The sequence below is a fragment of the Protopterus annectens genome, chromosome 8.part0, assembly GCF_019279795.1.
Source record: "Protopterus annectens isolate FY-2018-M chromosome 8.part0, PAN1.0, whole genome shotgun sequence".
Lineage (NCBI taxonomy): Eukaryota > Metazoa > Chordata > Ceratodontiformes > Protopteridae > Protopterus > Protopterus annectens.
In genome coordinates this window covers 658,215,286-658,231,056 of record NC_056741.1, presented here as the reverse complement: position 1 = coordinate 658,231,056, position 15,771 = coordinate 658,215,286, and the positions used below count along the sequence as shown (strand labels likewise).

Below are 15,771 nucleotides of genomic sequence, written 5' to 3'. Positions count from 1 at the left end.
AATGTACTTTAACTTTTAGCTTATGCATTTGTATTTAAAACATTGCGAAAATTAATGGGCATAAACAAACTCATTAATTATACTCAATGTAAATTATTTATTAACTTATGTGTTGTATTGTCTTTTCTAGTTGAATGATCTGGCCTGTTGACCCTTTTTCAGTCATGACATGGAAAAAAAACAAGTAAGAATAGCATATACAGAGTATAGAACAAAATACAAAATCTATCAAGGACAAGTCATATAAAAATATAATATAAATGTTGTAAGTGCAAATTATATGCAATAGTATACAGTGAATATTGCATAGCAATAACTAATAGAATACAAGGTGTTGCTGTATATACAGTACAGATAAGTTGGGTAGATGGAGAAGAATTAGTAAGCACGTTAGGTTAAGAAATGAGAATTACAATGATAAACATAGCAGATTTTACAGTATCGCAAGTGATTAGGAGTGAATGTATAGATTCATATAACAAATTCTTGCCTATGTGACTGGAATTTTCACTCGGTATGAACTTTCCTGTTAATCTTTCTGAATGTTTTATTCCTTGCTACAGCTTACAAAGTCAATGAAACGCAAGTAATTTTAGTGGCAGTCTCTGCTGTTCTTCTCATTATTGTAATATGCACTATAATCTACTATCGAAGAAAGCTTAGACTGGGTAAAGTATTTTTCTTTTATGCCAAATTCTACAACAAAATGAGATAAATGGCTGAGTCTCACTAAATACTGTTGTCAATTCCTTTTTTATAGCTCAAGTAAAAGAATCTGATAGGAATGTCTGGTAAGCATTTGTCATCCTGTTCCTTTTATTTTTGTTTGTTGTGTTTTTCATTCAATAATGTTTCATATTGCAATTAGTTATTTTAATGAACTTTAAAGCAAATACCTTTTGAGAAATATTTCCTTTTGAATAAGGTTTGCAAAAAATGCAGGTTATTAAAAAGAATGTCATATCAAAATGTTATATGAACACATGTATTTTGATCACCTGTATCTGTGGATGATTTAATTTACTCATCCACTACTATAAAGTAATAACTAACACTATGTAGATATTTTCAGTGCTTAAAGTCAGGCAGCTATTTAAGCATTCTAAATGCTGTTTAATTATTATGCATGACAATTTATTTTATGTTCTCATTATTTTAGGCAGGTGAGTGGACTGTATCATGAGTGCTCTGTTTCAGTCATGACATTATTGCATTGAAATCAAAATAGAGTGCATGCATGTAATTCAAGGGCTAATTTAAATAATATAGTTACATTTCTGAAATGAAATAAATTGTGAGGATGTAAGCATTATGCCAATACTGTATGAGATCTGCTAACACCAAAAGAAAGAAAAAGAGGAAACCATCACGAAGTACAAGCATGCAAACTAGCCTGCATTATGACACCAAGGGATAAAACCCACCCTAAGACCACATTGTTCTCGGAAACATTTGTTACCTGTAGACTGAGGATGTAGCGGGGGATGTTATAAGTGAGTGGCTAAGAACAGCACAGCATTAGTTGGTGGGCTGGAGCCACTCCTGGGCAACAAGGAAGGCAGTACCGACCCTTGCTTCCAGAAGCATGCATTCAGCCACCAGGGGTAAGATTAGACCATTGAAATGTAATAATCCTTGACAGCTTCCTGAATGACTGCCATGCTATTGAAACCTCTCATTTCACAGAATAATGAATGGACAAATGCATTGTAGAAGTGTCTGATGTTTGGCAGATGGGGGAAAGAAAAAAGCATACAAAAATATATTTGCATGAAACCCTATAATCTTGCAGTGAATCCACTTCCATTGCAGCCTAAGGATGTTTAAAGAACAATGTAAAGAGATCTCTTCCATTAAATATGTAAATTAAAAGTTTTATGTCTTGTTCATATTTGCCCTAATTTACTTCACCCATACTGTTAGAGTTATAGAATGTCAGGCATGCATTCTAGCCATAAAGTATAACAGGAAGAAAGAGATGGCCTGAGAATTAGTACAGAGTGCATCCATCATCACCAGCGCTTAGGTTATACTAACACAATACACACCATATTGTGCATTATTAGTATTTTAAAATGGGCTTTACAAAATTTACAAGTCTGACTGCTCATTCTATGCAATTAATGAAATTTCGCCTTGTAAACATGCCAAACTTGTCTCCAATTCTAAAACTCTAGTTAATCAATATGTAATGTTCCAAAACTTCTTTCTGGTATTTTGCGTGTATCTGTATGTATGCAAAAACTATGGGACATTATGCATGCAAAATTTAAACATGCACCAGTTTACTAAAACAATAATTTCTGAGACTGAATAAAACAAGAATACAGCAAAAATTGAGAACAAATGTATGGAATAGTGGAAGTAAGTGCCTTATGCTGGATCACTGACCATGAAGGAAGGGGGATGTTGTCACAGTCAGCCAATTGTTCCCTCAAAAGTAGAGGCTTGCATGATCCCAGAGGCTGGAGAACCAGGAGGCATAGGCTTGTTTATCCCAAGCTGGTGATGGAAGCACTTAAAGAGGCTTCTGTGTGGGAATACACACACGCACAGACATTCAAACACAATAGCCAGAGGGCATAGGATTCCTCCACATTCCTGTTTCTTTCCATGCCTGCTGCCAGGAGGAAGGGTTAGGGACACACAGTGAAACTTCCCTTTTGGCTGCCTGTATGACACCCATCCCATGTACTGTTCTCATCAGGTGATATAGAAAAAAAAAGAAAGTGGCAGCAGTTAAATGGAGAGGACGCATAGAGCCAACAAAATGATTAAAAAATGTGTACTGCAATTTCAGCATTAAACTTTAAACTATGTTGTACAAATTTGCAGTTATCTCTGTGAGGACTGCCAGTTTGTTGACCAGGCTAGGCCAACTGGGCCTATAGTAGGCCCTTGTGCAGCAGAGAGCCAGAGAGAAGAACACCAAATCAGTGATAAGAATACAATGGTTAAAGCTGCAATACAAACAAAAGTCTAATAAGAAGCAGAAGATAAATATATAAGCAAAGACAGCCCTTCTTTCATCCTGCCATCAAACAGTGGTAGTTATACATGCAATTAAGTACTGATCTTACAGAAATTATAGTGTGTTACAGGACAAATCTCACAATGAATTGTGTTCAGTTTCATAGTGTGATGTGTAGTACGCCTTCACTTACTTAAGTCAAGAACAGTTTGTGACATAGTCTATACTGAATAAGTAGCAATTGCTCTTTTATTTTGCTATTTCTTTGCACACATATGACTATAGTGTATGTATATGAATAGCTAATTTCTGTTATACATACTAAATGTAACAGGCTAGGAATAGTCAGGCAGATGTCAGAGTTTACAGTCACATAATGGTTAATGTGCAGTGTGCCTTGTGGGCAGTGCAGTGTGCCTTGTGGGCAGTGCAGTGGTGCAGTGGTTAACATTGTCACCTCACAGCATGAGGTTCTCTGGTTGGATTCTTGGCTGGGGTGCCTTTCATGCAGAGTCTGTATGTCCCACCCTGTGTTCATGTGGGTTGCCTCTGGATACCCCAGTTTCCTCTTACATTCCAAAAGCATGTGTTGAGAGTGTTTCTCCCCAGGCATCTGCTGAAAATAGGCTCTGTCCTATTTGGACTTTTCCAGTCAACAAATGTTAAATAAATAATAAATAAAATGTGGTATTAGACACAGATTGTAGTATTGGCATTGTCCAATCAACAGTCCTAGTTATCTGTTAACATACAACTGCTGCCTATCACTATTCTTAAATTTTGCTGGCTGTCTTTCTGTCATCAGGCACAAGCCAAATAACATGACTTGAATATATGGATTTGTCTGTGTTTTTGTGTGCCCATATGTGGATGTGTGTTTGTGTGTATATTCATTTGAACAAATAAAATCTAGGCATCAGCAAGTGTGGAACAGTTATGCATATAACCATTCTAGTTTGTATGGTTATAACAGTTATGTCCTAGAACAATGCTGACTAGTCTCCATGCAACATGCTTTAACACAGATGCCCCCTTATGTTACACAATACATTTTATTCTTTACCATTTGCAAGCATCAGTACATGTTTTATTTAGACGTTTTCCTGGTATAGTGAACAGTTGGAGTTCAATGTACATAGGTACTTGCCTGATGTATGCTGATATGGTGCTGATTCTGTTAGACTGGGAAATAGCAACAATAATGACTGTCATTCTGAGACATATTACTGATCTGCCTCCCAGCTGCTGTGTATTGCTCATTTACAGGTTAGGATCTGCATATGCTGCCCATTCCAGAGGACAGTCTAGTAACACATTACAATGGATATACCAAATGCCATAAAGGGAGCAGGACTGTGCATGACCAGCAGTCCCAGTGGACGTAGATGCATGACATACTGAGGTACAGGAAATCAGGGAGTGTTTACCAGGAAATGCTTTCAAAATGTGTGTGCATATATAACCAAATTACAGGGGACTTATGGTTGTAAAAGTTGTCTGAGTTTCACGTATCACTATGCATCTTGGTAGTTCAATGACCACTATAGACTGGTGTTTTGAGACAATAGGAGAGAGGCTCACCATGTTGTATCCTCTTCTCTGCAGTCTAGGTCAGGAGAGTTTCTTAAAATGTCTATCCTCTTTAGACATGATGAAGGAGTAGGTCATTTGCATAGTATGCTAGTTACGACAGCTGGTATTGCTGTAAGTCACAGTGTGTATATGGAACAATCATGTGTGCTTGTCACACTCTCTTGTTTTTATTTGGCATGCCCATCACAACAGGATCTTATGTATATGTATAAACACATTTTATTTTGCAATCAGTAATATTTTTATGCTTTGCTGCAGTTTAGACATGGATCTGTAATCCAAGATATTTGGAGTAACATAATGAAGAGCATCTACCATCCTGCCTTGCTGGTTTCAGTTTTATTTGCATCCTCATTCATAACAATGGCATAATCCTTGGGGATGGGATACACCCAAAACAGTTCCTGATAAAGCGAACTGAGGGCCATCAAGGGGAAACCCACAATGCCAGGAGTAGTTAATGTGATTCTAATCTAAAACATTCTATGGTAATGAAATTTATTTCACTTTCCTGGTATAGCACAATCCTTACGATGGTCCTAGTAAACCCACCAATTTCTTTGAAGCCATCTGTCAACCACAGCACTTCCTCTAGGGTAATGTACTCACTGCAAGCAATATGTCTCCTTGCAGCAAGAGAGCTGCAATTCAAATGGAGCTGCGATTTGAAGATGAAGTTCAGCAAAACAGCATCACCTGTATGATGGATGAGATAATGCATGCATGACAGTACCATAGCCATTATGTATGTATTCTAACCATCTACAGACTGGTATGGCTGTTAAACAGTTGTTAGAGTTTGTCTCTATGAACTCATGGATGATTTGCAAACCACATTACTGCACATGCATGCAGTCCATATTCATCTCTCCAGTATCTATCTAACAGTCACTGCACAGTTCAGCCTGTATGAGAGACTTGCTACTGAAGACAGTATGGCTTCCCACCTTGTACTACCACTAGTAACTGTTTCTTCTTTCAAATTGAGCTGTTGCAGCAGAGAAACCACTCTTTGACTTCAGTGGGCTACATAATGCATTTAGGATTATACCTTATCAGACATTGTCAGTCTACAACTTTGAAGTGTTTTGGCAGGGCAAAATTTGATTTGCCATTTGTAATCAGGTATAGGGCTCTACAAGTCCTCTTAACATATGCCAGTTTAGGACCATTAGTGTCTTTGGTTATGGAATCAGGCATGAGGTAAATGCTTGGTTAAACTCCTTAACCAGGCTGATTCCTTTGTGTGGAATCCCATCCAAGTTCTGCTGAGCACAACATCAATTATTCAGGACATAAGGTTCACATGGTTTGGTTAGTGTGATTATTTCAAACTTGCTGTCCAATAAGTGTAATTCTAACCTAAATACCGTCCTCCATAGTTCACACCTTTGTGAATCATAGAATATGATCATACATGCCAAGGCCTTTGACACCATCCCCCACTCTGGAATCATAGATAAACTTACTAAGTTGGGCATTAATCCCTATGTCACCCAATGGGTTGTTAAATGGCTTATTGATAGAACCCACACTGTAAAAGTAGCCGACTCCAAATCCAGCTCCAGACAAGTGACAAGTGGAGTACCTCAGGGTTCAGTCCTGGGGCCGCTCTTGTTTGGCATCTACTTCTCTGAAGTACAGGTCAACACTAAGGGAATCTGGCTAACAAAGTTTGCAGATGACTGCAAACTGGGAGCCATTATTGAATCCCCAAATGATGTGGATACTCTACAAAAGGGCCTTACAGAAACAGATGCTTGGTGCCAGAGCCATGGGCTCAAGCTCAATGCCAAAAAATGTATTGTTATCCCTTTGGGAAAAACATGTATCCATGAATTACCATATAGGTGGCAGTACACTAAACACAGAAAGTGTGATAAGAGACTTAGGGACACAGGTGGACAGTGGTCTCACCTTCAATAACTACATCGCCACAACAGTCAGGAAATCCTTCTATGTGGCACACCTCATCACAAAGGGCTTTTCATCCAGAAAGAAGGAGGTCATTGTCCCACTGTACTCATCCCTCATTAGACCCATTATAGAATACAACGCCTCATTTGGTATGTACCTCTCAAGACATCTGCAACAACTGGAAAGGCCTCAGAAATACCTCACTAAAAGAATCACAGGCCTAAAGCAGATGCCCTAAGCTGACCGCCTTAGAAAACTCCAGCTATACTCTGTCGCATATCGTCTACTCAGAGGCGATCTCTGCTTAACATACAAGGCCATGTCAAACCCAGAGCTGTTAGACATGCTACAATTAAAGAAATCCCAATCCCTCAGAACTACACGCTCCAGGGATCTAAACCTTGTCATCACAATAAACAAAACATGCTGGAGGGATAGGTTCCTGACCCAGAGACTCCCCAGACTCTGGAATAGATTGCCCATACATGTCAAGCAGAGTGCCTCTTTGGACCTCTTCAAGAGGAACCTTGACAATTGGATGGGAGAAAGGAAATTCACCCCAGGGATCACGTCAGTCACCCTGCTAGACAGGGGTCCAGGAAAGTAAATAATGTGGGAAGAAATAGCCAGGGAATTGTTATGGCTAGGCTTGTATAGGCCCTAGGGCTGATAGCCTAGTACCAACCTATGAACCTATGAACCTATGAACCTATACATATCATCTGCACACCTACTCCACACTTGGGCTTGTCCAGGTAGCTAGTAGAGCATGTGGACATTCCATTAATTTCTAGGACTTTTGTGAATTGCACAATTCTATGGAATGTGACTTTTAGTCTAAATTAACATAGTCTTACACAATTGCTGATGAGGTTTGGGAATACTGCCCACAATTATTTGCTGTAGTCACTAAAAGGCTACACAGATTCTCAGATTTTTCACAATAAAATGTAGTTATCATTTGTTCAATAACATGAATTGTTGGATGAAAAGTAGATCCTATGTGTTTGACTTTTACTTCTTTTTGCCATAATACAAATCTGGCAAGACTATATTTTAGCAAATGGTAAAACATTTGTACATATTATAATAATTACAAACTGCAAAATCAAACTAATTAGTACCTAATTGTCTAAGCATGATAACACATTCCATGATGTATGGTAAAGGCCAGTAGTTGATCTGACACTGACAATGGGGCCCACTACTGGTATCAGGACTCAGAGCACTTCTAAGCTGTTTGATATTTGCTACTGACCACACCATCATACATTCTTAAATGCATAATTTTAGGTGTAAATTATAAGTAATTTAATAAGTAGATTTTAATCTCTGTCTGTCTGTCTATCTATCCATTTATCTATTTTATTTTAAATCTAATATTGTACTATTCTGTGTGATGGCATTGCTCTACTTCATAGATTCATAGGTAAATAATTGACTAGCTGGTCTTGTGGGCCATTTTAAGCCTAGCCAGTATCCCTTTTTGTTGTTAAATTGATCTACCCATTTGGTGTTAGATTGGCATTACCCACCCCATGATCAATAATTATATAATAATTCTTTTGAGAATAACTGGGATCATGCCATAGATCATCATTGGGGATCCATGCATGGGAAAAAGTATTTAGGAGCTGCTTCTATCCATTATTAGTACAGGAGGCAGTCCTGGGGTAAATGTTCTGTTTCTGATCTATAGATATAAGTTACACTTGAATATGGACAGGGATAAGATTTGTTTTATGTGTATGAGGAGTCTGTTCTAGAGCAGTATTGTCCTCTGCGAGATAAACCTGTCTCTTCAAATTCTTTTGCTGATGTTGCAGAAGAGGTTTAGATCACTAGACCGAGGATTTTGAATGTCATTTGACTTGTAGATATGCAGCAAATCCATCAGTATAGTCAGAGGATGCCTTGTATGCCAGACCAGGAAGCCTTCTTAGAAGTCTATAGGATACTGAGAAAGGTGACAGGGCTTTTAATTGGTTATTGCCAGTCATAGTTCAGGCTTTGTATGATACCTGTCAACCTGTTTGCATCAGAAACCTGGACAAAGCCTAAAATAGTGAGGGTGGCTCAAACATAGTGACAGATTTTAAATATTGCTTTTATAAACTTAGAAGGTTGCTAGAGCAACAGGTATTGTGTTGGCATGCATTTTCTGAAGGATATGAAGTGTAAAACTCAAATGTAAGTTATTATTTAATGTCATCAATCCCCAGAGAATTGGCAGAAAAACAAAAGTTTTATGAGAATCAGACCAAACATATGAAGCAAAAATCTAGGCATGCTGTGAAAATCTGGACAATGCCCCAAAATTACTTATCCAGTAAATTATAAAGTATAGACCTCTAGCATGATTGGGTGAACATAAGATTTTATCTGTGCTCGTTAACATGGACAGTGATGTAAGTTACACAAAATACCATCCCACAGGCACTTCCATGGGGACAGCAGATGGCTAATAAGTATAGGCTGCTGCCTTGGAATGCTTCATTAACATTTATGATAGGCCACAGAGACAGCCCCCAGCAGTGTTGCACACATGGTAGGACTTAATCTAAACAAGAAATGGTTACCACAAGTTGTACACACACGAATACACTTAATAGTCACCTTTCTGAATCTGGCCTTTAATGTGTACAGTGTATAAAAAGAAAGCAGAGGAGAAATATGATAGAAATATATAACATTAAGTATCCTGTTTTTTGTTTATTTTGTTCTTTATTTCTTTGTTATTTATAGCACTTTGTGTACTGTGTATTTTTCTAGCTAGTTTCACTGTGTGTGAGGTATTAACTGGAAATTGTCCACTTTTATTAAGCATCTGTTGGGTTGTTTGTTTCTGATAACTTGTTGCAGTTAAACTCTTTTTTCTAGAGGCTCCTTTAGCTGTTTAAAACTTTCATTTAAAGGCTCACTGCTGCTTTTCAGCTGTGAGAAACATTTCTGCAGTTTGTTCTAAGTAGTGGGGATATTTGTAGCATTTCCATATTCAGGCTTGTATTTGGGCCTAGTGTTTGTGGAGGCTGTGTGTCTGAGCACATATTCAGGGACATCTTGGTTTACCCAAAGCCATCAGGCATTTCAGTGAGAGAGAATTGTTTGAGGTCATTGGCTGACTGAGTTCACCTGGAATACAGCTTAGACTAAGCACCTCATTGGTTCTTTTGAGATTTCTTTCTTAAAAGCTGTCTCAGGTTTCAACTTTCTGTTACCTAAGAAGTTGAGTTGTGAGTGTTCTGCCATTTCACATTGAACTGATTGAAGGAAGGACACTGAGGAAACTCAGAGCTATAATATATAACATTAAGTATCCTGTTTTTTGTTTATTTTGTTCTTTATTTCTTTGTTATTTATAGCACTTTGTGGACTGTGTATTTTTCTAGCTAGTTTCACTGTGTGTGAGGTATTAACTGGAAATTGTCCACTTTTATTAAGCATCTGTTGGGTTGTTTGTTTCTGATAACTTGTTGCAGTTAAACTATTTTTTTCTAGAGGCTCCTTAGCTGTTTAAAACTTTCATTTAAAGGCTCACTGATGCTTTTCAGCTGTGAGAAACATTTCTGCAGTTTGTTTCCCACCCTCCCTTCCTGTTGGTATAGTGTTTTTATAGTTGGTGGCTTTGCAGTTGCCTGCCCCTAGTGTAAATTTGATCTGGGACCCTCCTCCCAGTCTAGTGTCATTACCTCATTCTACCCAGTACAGGGAGAACATTTGAGAAGGCCAATCAGCTTAGTTTCTGCTACTCCTTTCTCTCTTTCCTTTCTCTCTTTCCACTTAAAAAAAATGTATCTGCTTTTACTGTATTTGTGTTTCTTCCTACTTTATTTTGCTTTTGCGTCATCTTAAAAGTACTCAATTGTATTTATTACTGCTTGGTGTAACTCATTCTAAGACTTTTAGTTTAAACACTTGGGCTTCAGACCAGTTGTTTTACATTAAGAAGGTTTGTGGTCTGCACTGTAGTGGCAGAACAGGTAGCTTACATCCTTCTAAGTTGGGAACTGCTGATTGAGGGCTCAGTGTCTGTTATTCTAAAAGTGTATTAATTCTGGTTTAAGCACTTGGGCTTCAGGCCAGTTATTTTACATTAAAAGGGTTCATGGTCTGCACTCTTGTGGGAGGAGAGGCTGGACTCTGCCCTTCTGAGCTGGGAATTTCTGGTTAAAGGCTTATAGTGCCTGTATATTTGAACTGCTTCTTACTGAAATTGGTACACCTTGTTTGCTGTAGCATAGACTAGATCCAGGCCTGCTGAATCTAGCTTTGTTTGTATAACTTGAGCACTAATCCAGGCATTCTTTAAAGTATTCAATTATATTTATTACTGCTTGGTAGTAACTTGATTAAAGTGTAGCTATCATTCTAAGTCTTTTGGATTAAGCACTTGGGCTTCAGACCAGTTGTTTTACATTAGGAATGTTTGTGGCCTACACTGTGGTGGCAGGACAGGTAGCTTACATCCTTCTAAGTTGGGAACTGCTGATTGGGGGCTCAGTGTCTGTTATTCTAAAAGTGCATTAGTTCTGGATTAAGTACTTGGGCTTCAGGCCAGTTATTTTACATTAAGAAGGTTCGTAGTCTGCACTCTTGTGGGAGGAGAGGCTGGACTCTGCCCTTCTGAGCTGGGAATTTCTGGTTAAAGGCTTATAGTGCCTGCATATTTGAACTGTTTCTTACTGAAACTGGTACACCTTGTTTGCTGTAGCATAGACTATATCCAGGCCTGCTGAATCTAGCTTTGTTTGTATGCTTGTTGTTTGTTTGCTTGTTATTTCCCTGAAATGCTAATTCCACCTAAAACGCGGCTTTTCAGTGCTTCTGTGGATCCCTAGTGATATCTGCATTGCTTACTGTACTTATTTCCTTGTTTCACTTGAAAGAAAGCTACTGTTTTGTTGTTTTTGCATTTAAGTTACCTGTAACACATTGCATTTAAGTTACCTGGCACTTGCTCACTAAAGCAATTATATAAGTCAGCACTAAAAAATTAAAAGCACTACACCCTCACAAACTCCCCTTGAGTACCATGTTCTCCACTGGCCCTTTTTTTCAATTATAAAGGAATTCCCAATACTATTCTAGCATGTCCAAAGGTCAGTTGTCAATCTCCTCTCTGGTCCAGCTGGTGAATCTAGGAATCTTGAGGCAATGTTACAACTGCCTCATGTACACAGACAACCTTCTCCTCCTCCCAACAAATTCCAAAACATGTGAGAGATGCAACCATATAGCCAAACTGGAGACTAAGCTCTCCAACTCAGTACCGGCGTAACCAGTCAGGAGGAGAAGGAAACTACACTCACTACAATTTCAGTCTCACATAGACCTACCATGACAGCAAACCAAACACATAAACACACAAAAACATATTCAGAGGCTCTAAATAAAAATCTGCTTAAGCAACAGAGACCTCCAAAGCAGACACCCAAGCAACCGCTACCCCAAAACAAAACACGTGCAACACATAGCTCATAAAGCCAGTGTGCCGAACAGTCACAGCCCTTAAGGCTAAACTACACACCTGATACACTTGTAATAGGTGACTCTATCATCAGGCACACTGACGTCCCGCTCACCAGGTTGAACAAGGAGAAGGTCTCGGTGAGCTACCTGTCAGGCGCTAGGATCTGCCATATAACACAAGCACTCAGGTCACTCCAAGGCAAGTACAAATATGACTCAGTCATTGTCCATGCTGGTGTGAATGACCTGAGATGTACCTCCATGGACTACATGAAAAGAGACATAGAGGAGCTCTCTGAGCATGTAGCCCAGGCCGGCATGACCCTGATCTTGAGTAGCATCTTACCCTCGCCAAGAAAGATGCCACAATATGAAGACAAGATGATCAATTTCAACAATTGGCTTAAGTATTGGTGTCATTCAAAGGGGATCCAATGCCTGTCAGCCTGGGATGACATGCTCGACAAGCCACGATGCTTCGCTAGGGATGGCTTGCACCTGTCACCCCTGGGCTTTCGGATATTGGCAAAGGCTCTTGCTACCCCCATAGTGCCTTTTTTAGGCAAGGCTCAAAAGACAAACCCACCTCCATAGGTATCACAAGGGATAAGAAACTAAGAGTAATGCTACTCAATGCCAGAAGTCTAAACCTCAAGATGCACGCACTCGAAACTCTCCTTAGCTTGGAGAACATCGATATCTGTGCAGTAACAGAATCCTGGTTCAAGGCTCCCGAGAGCACCCCGGCACTACCAGGTTATACCTCATACCATGCTTTTCGGCCCCAAAACTTGGACCAAACCACAAAAGGAGGGGGAGTATCAATATTCGTCAAAGATACCCACACCTCCAGGTGGTGGCACAGCACGAAGCATCAGAGACTATCCATGTGCAACTAACAGTGGGTAAAACTGCCTTCCAGTTTATAGCCTGCTACAGACCACCATCCCAAACCCAGGAACCCCACTCGGCCTTCCTGAGAACACTGGAAAATATGAAGGTCTCTCCAAACACCATTATGTTGGGTGACTTCAACTACCCAAACATAGACTGGGAGCATTACTCTAGCTCCAACACCCTAGCCCAAAGGTTCCTAGAATTTATAAACTCAAATGCTATGGAACAACTTGTTACCACTCCCACAAGAGGGGAAAACATACTGGACTTGATCATCACCAATATGGGGACTCTATGCTCCAGACCAGAAGTGTATCCCTCACTGGTAAGATCAGACCATAAACTAATCTCACTGGATATTCACATCCCGACCCCACCCCCTGCCCAGAAAACCACAGTGAAAAACTTCTCTAAAGCAAATTTTGCACTCCTCAAAACTGAGATGGAATCCTTCAAAGCCCCCCGAGCCTGTGGAAAATATGGCCCAGATCACAGAATCCTTTATAAATGCATTCTATGAACACATTCAGGAATGCATGGATCATGCAATCCCAAATAAAACCAAGACCCAATCCTCCAAAGCCAAACGTCCTGTCTGGTGGACCCCAGCCATAAAAAAACTATACAATAGATGGAGGAAGCTACTACATGATAGAGCAAAATCCCAAAAAGGGAAGGCATCTCTGATCAGTATTAGCAAAAACCTACGGGCACTCATAAAATCGTCTAAGGCCAGCTTCGAGAGAAAAATTGCACAGGACATTAAGGATAATCACAAGGCTTTCTTTAGTTATGTTAGGAACCTGGGTGGGAATTCCCAGATATGCTCAGAATTAGTCCAAAATGACAAAAAATACACTGAACCCACAGACATTGCCAACATCTTCGCTGACAGGTTCAGCGCAAACTTCTCCCCCCCCTCCCCACCAAAAGGGCAAATATCTATCCCTGCAGAGTGCTGCCCCCCTGACATCTCAGATGCTCAGGTAAGAGCCGCCCTATCCAAAGCAAAAAACATAGCATCAATGGGACCAGATGGTGTCCTGGGCTGCGTCCTACATGAACTCCAAGAAGCGCTAAACCCAAACCTAAAACTACTGTTCAATCTCAGCCTTACTACAGGATATGTACCCAAAGAGTGGTGTACAGCAACAATGGTCCCTCTCCACAAAGATGGTGCCTCAACGGATCCTGGAAACTATCGCCCCATAAGCCTGACTAGCTTGGTCTGCAAAGCTATGGAAAGGATCATCATGGACCTCATAAATAAAGATATTGGGGACCTACAGACACTGGATCCTACCCAGTTCGGCTTTGTTAAGGGCAGATCCTGCCTCTTAAACATGGTCAATTTCTTTGAAACAGTCACCAAGGCCATTGATGAGGGGAAGGTGGTCCACACAGCCTACCTGGACCTCGCAAAAGCCTTTGATACAATACCCCACTGGGGCATTATAGATAAGCTCACCAGCTTAAATATAAACCCCTGTGTCACTAGATGGGTTGCAAACTGGCTCAAGGACAGAACCCACATGGTTAGAATTGCTGGAGTCATGTCAGACTCCAAACCAGTTACAAGTGGCGTCCCACAAGGCTCAGTCCTGGGAACTCTCTTGTTCAGTATATATTTCTCAGAGGTACAGGCCAACACGGAAGGACTGTGGCTGACCAAGTTTGCAGATGACTGCAAACTGGGCGACATAATAGACTCTCCAGCCGACACAAGCATCCTCCAAAAGGGCCTCATAGAAACAGACAACTGGTGCCAGAGCCATGGCCTCAAGCTAAATGCCAAAAGGTGTATAGTCATCCCTTTGGCAAAACAAAGTGCTCACAAATTACCACATAGGTGGTAATCCATTAAGTACAGAAGAAGTAATTAGGGACCTGGGGACCCAAGTTGATAGCAATCTCTCATTTGACAACCACGTGGCCAAAGTGGTTAGAAAAACATTTTATATAGCCCACCTAATCATGAAGGGATTCACATCTAGATCAGGGAGGTCATCGTGCCTCTTTACTCATCCCTCATCAGGCCCATAATTGAGTACAATGCCCCTTTTGGGATGTACCTTACCAGACACCTGCAGCAACTGGAAAGACCCCAAAAGTACCTCACCAAGAGGATCAAAGGGCTCAAACAGATGCTGTATGCTGCCCGGTTAAAGAAACTCCAGCTCTACTCAGTGGCATACTGCCTGCTCAGAGGCGATCTGTGCCTGACGTATAAGGCCATGTCCAACCCGGAATTAATGGACATGCTGCACCTCAGAAAATCCAAATCCCATCGAGCTACACGCTCGAGAGACTTGAATCTCAGCACTGAAATAAATAGGACATGCTGGAGGGACAGATTCATAATCCAGAGGCTCCCTTCACTCTGGAATAAAATCCCAGTCCAGGTTAGGCAGAGTCCCTCATTGACTCTCTTCAAGAGGAATATGGATGAGTGGATGGGCGATCGTAGGTTTACCCCGGGTATCACTTCTGTGTCACTGTTAGACAGAGGCACAGTATACTAACCTCGAAAAAGGGCATAGCAAAATTAATTTAAAATGGGTGGTGAAAGCCAAACACACTCTGGCTAGGCTTATAAATGCCCTAGGGCAGATAGCCTAGTATGATATGAACCTATGAACCTAAAACACTTACTACCACAAGAGGATCCTGATAGTGTAGGTAGACACAGCACTTCAGAATTCTGATACATTGTATAGAAGTGTTGCAGCCTGTCTCCTGCAGTGGCTGAAATCACAATATTTCACTAAGTCCAGGTTATGACAACTAACACCAAACAGTGGTGGTATTTCAACATTAAGGTTTGTGAATCATGCATTGTAGTCTCTTCAGAGTTGTTATTAATTAATTATTAAACACCCACATTGACCCCATCTATGCATCCACAGCTTTCAGCTTCTTGTCTG

The 15,771-nt window shown here is 40.3% G+C and overlaps 1 protein-coding gene across 1 annotated transcript in view; it reads left to right on the top strand.

The window, feature by feature from the left end:
- Positions 1–15,771, top strand: part of LOC122808968 (immunoglobulin kappa light chain-like) — a 716,203-nt gene that overhangs the window by 651,607 nt on the left and 48,825 nt on the right. The window contains exons 4-5 of the mRNA XM_044080134.1: positions 564–668; positions 761–791. Of these exons, the coding sequence (XP_043936069.1) occupies positions 564–668; positions 761–791 (136 nt within the window). The remainder of the gene's footprint in view (positions 1–563; positions 669–760; positions 792–15,771) is intronic.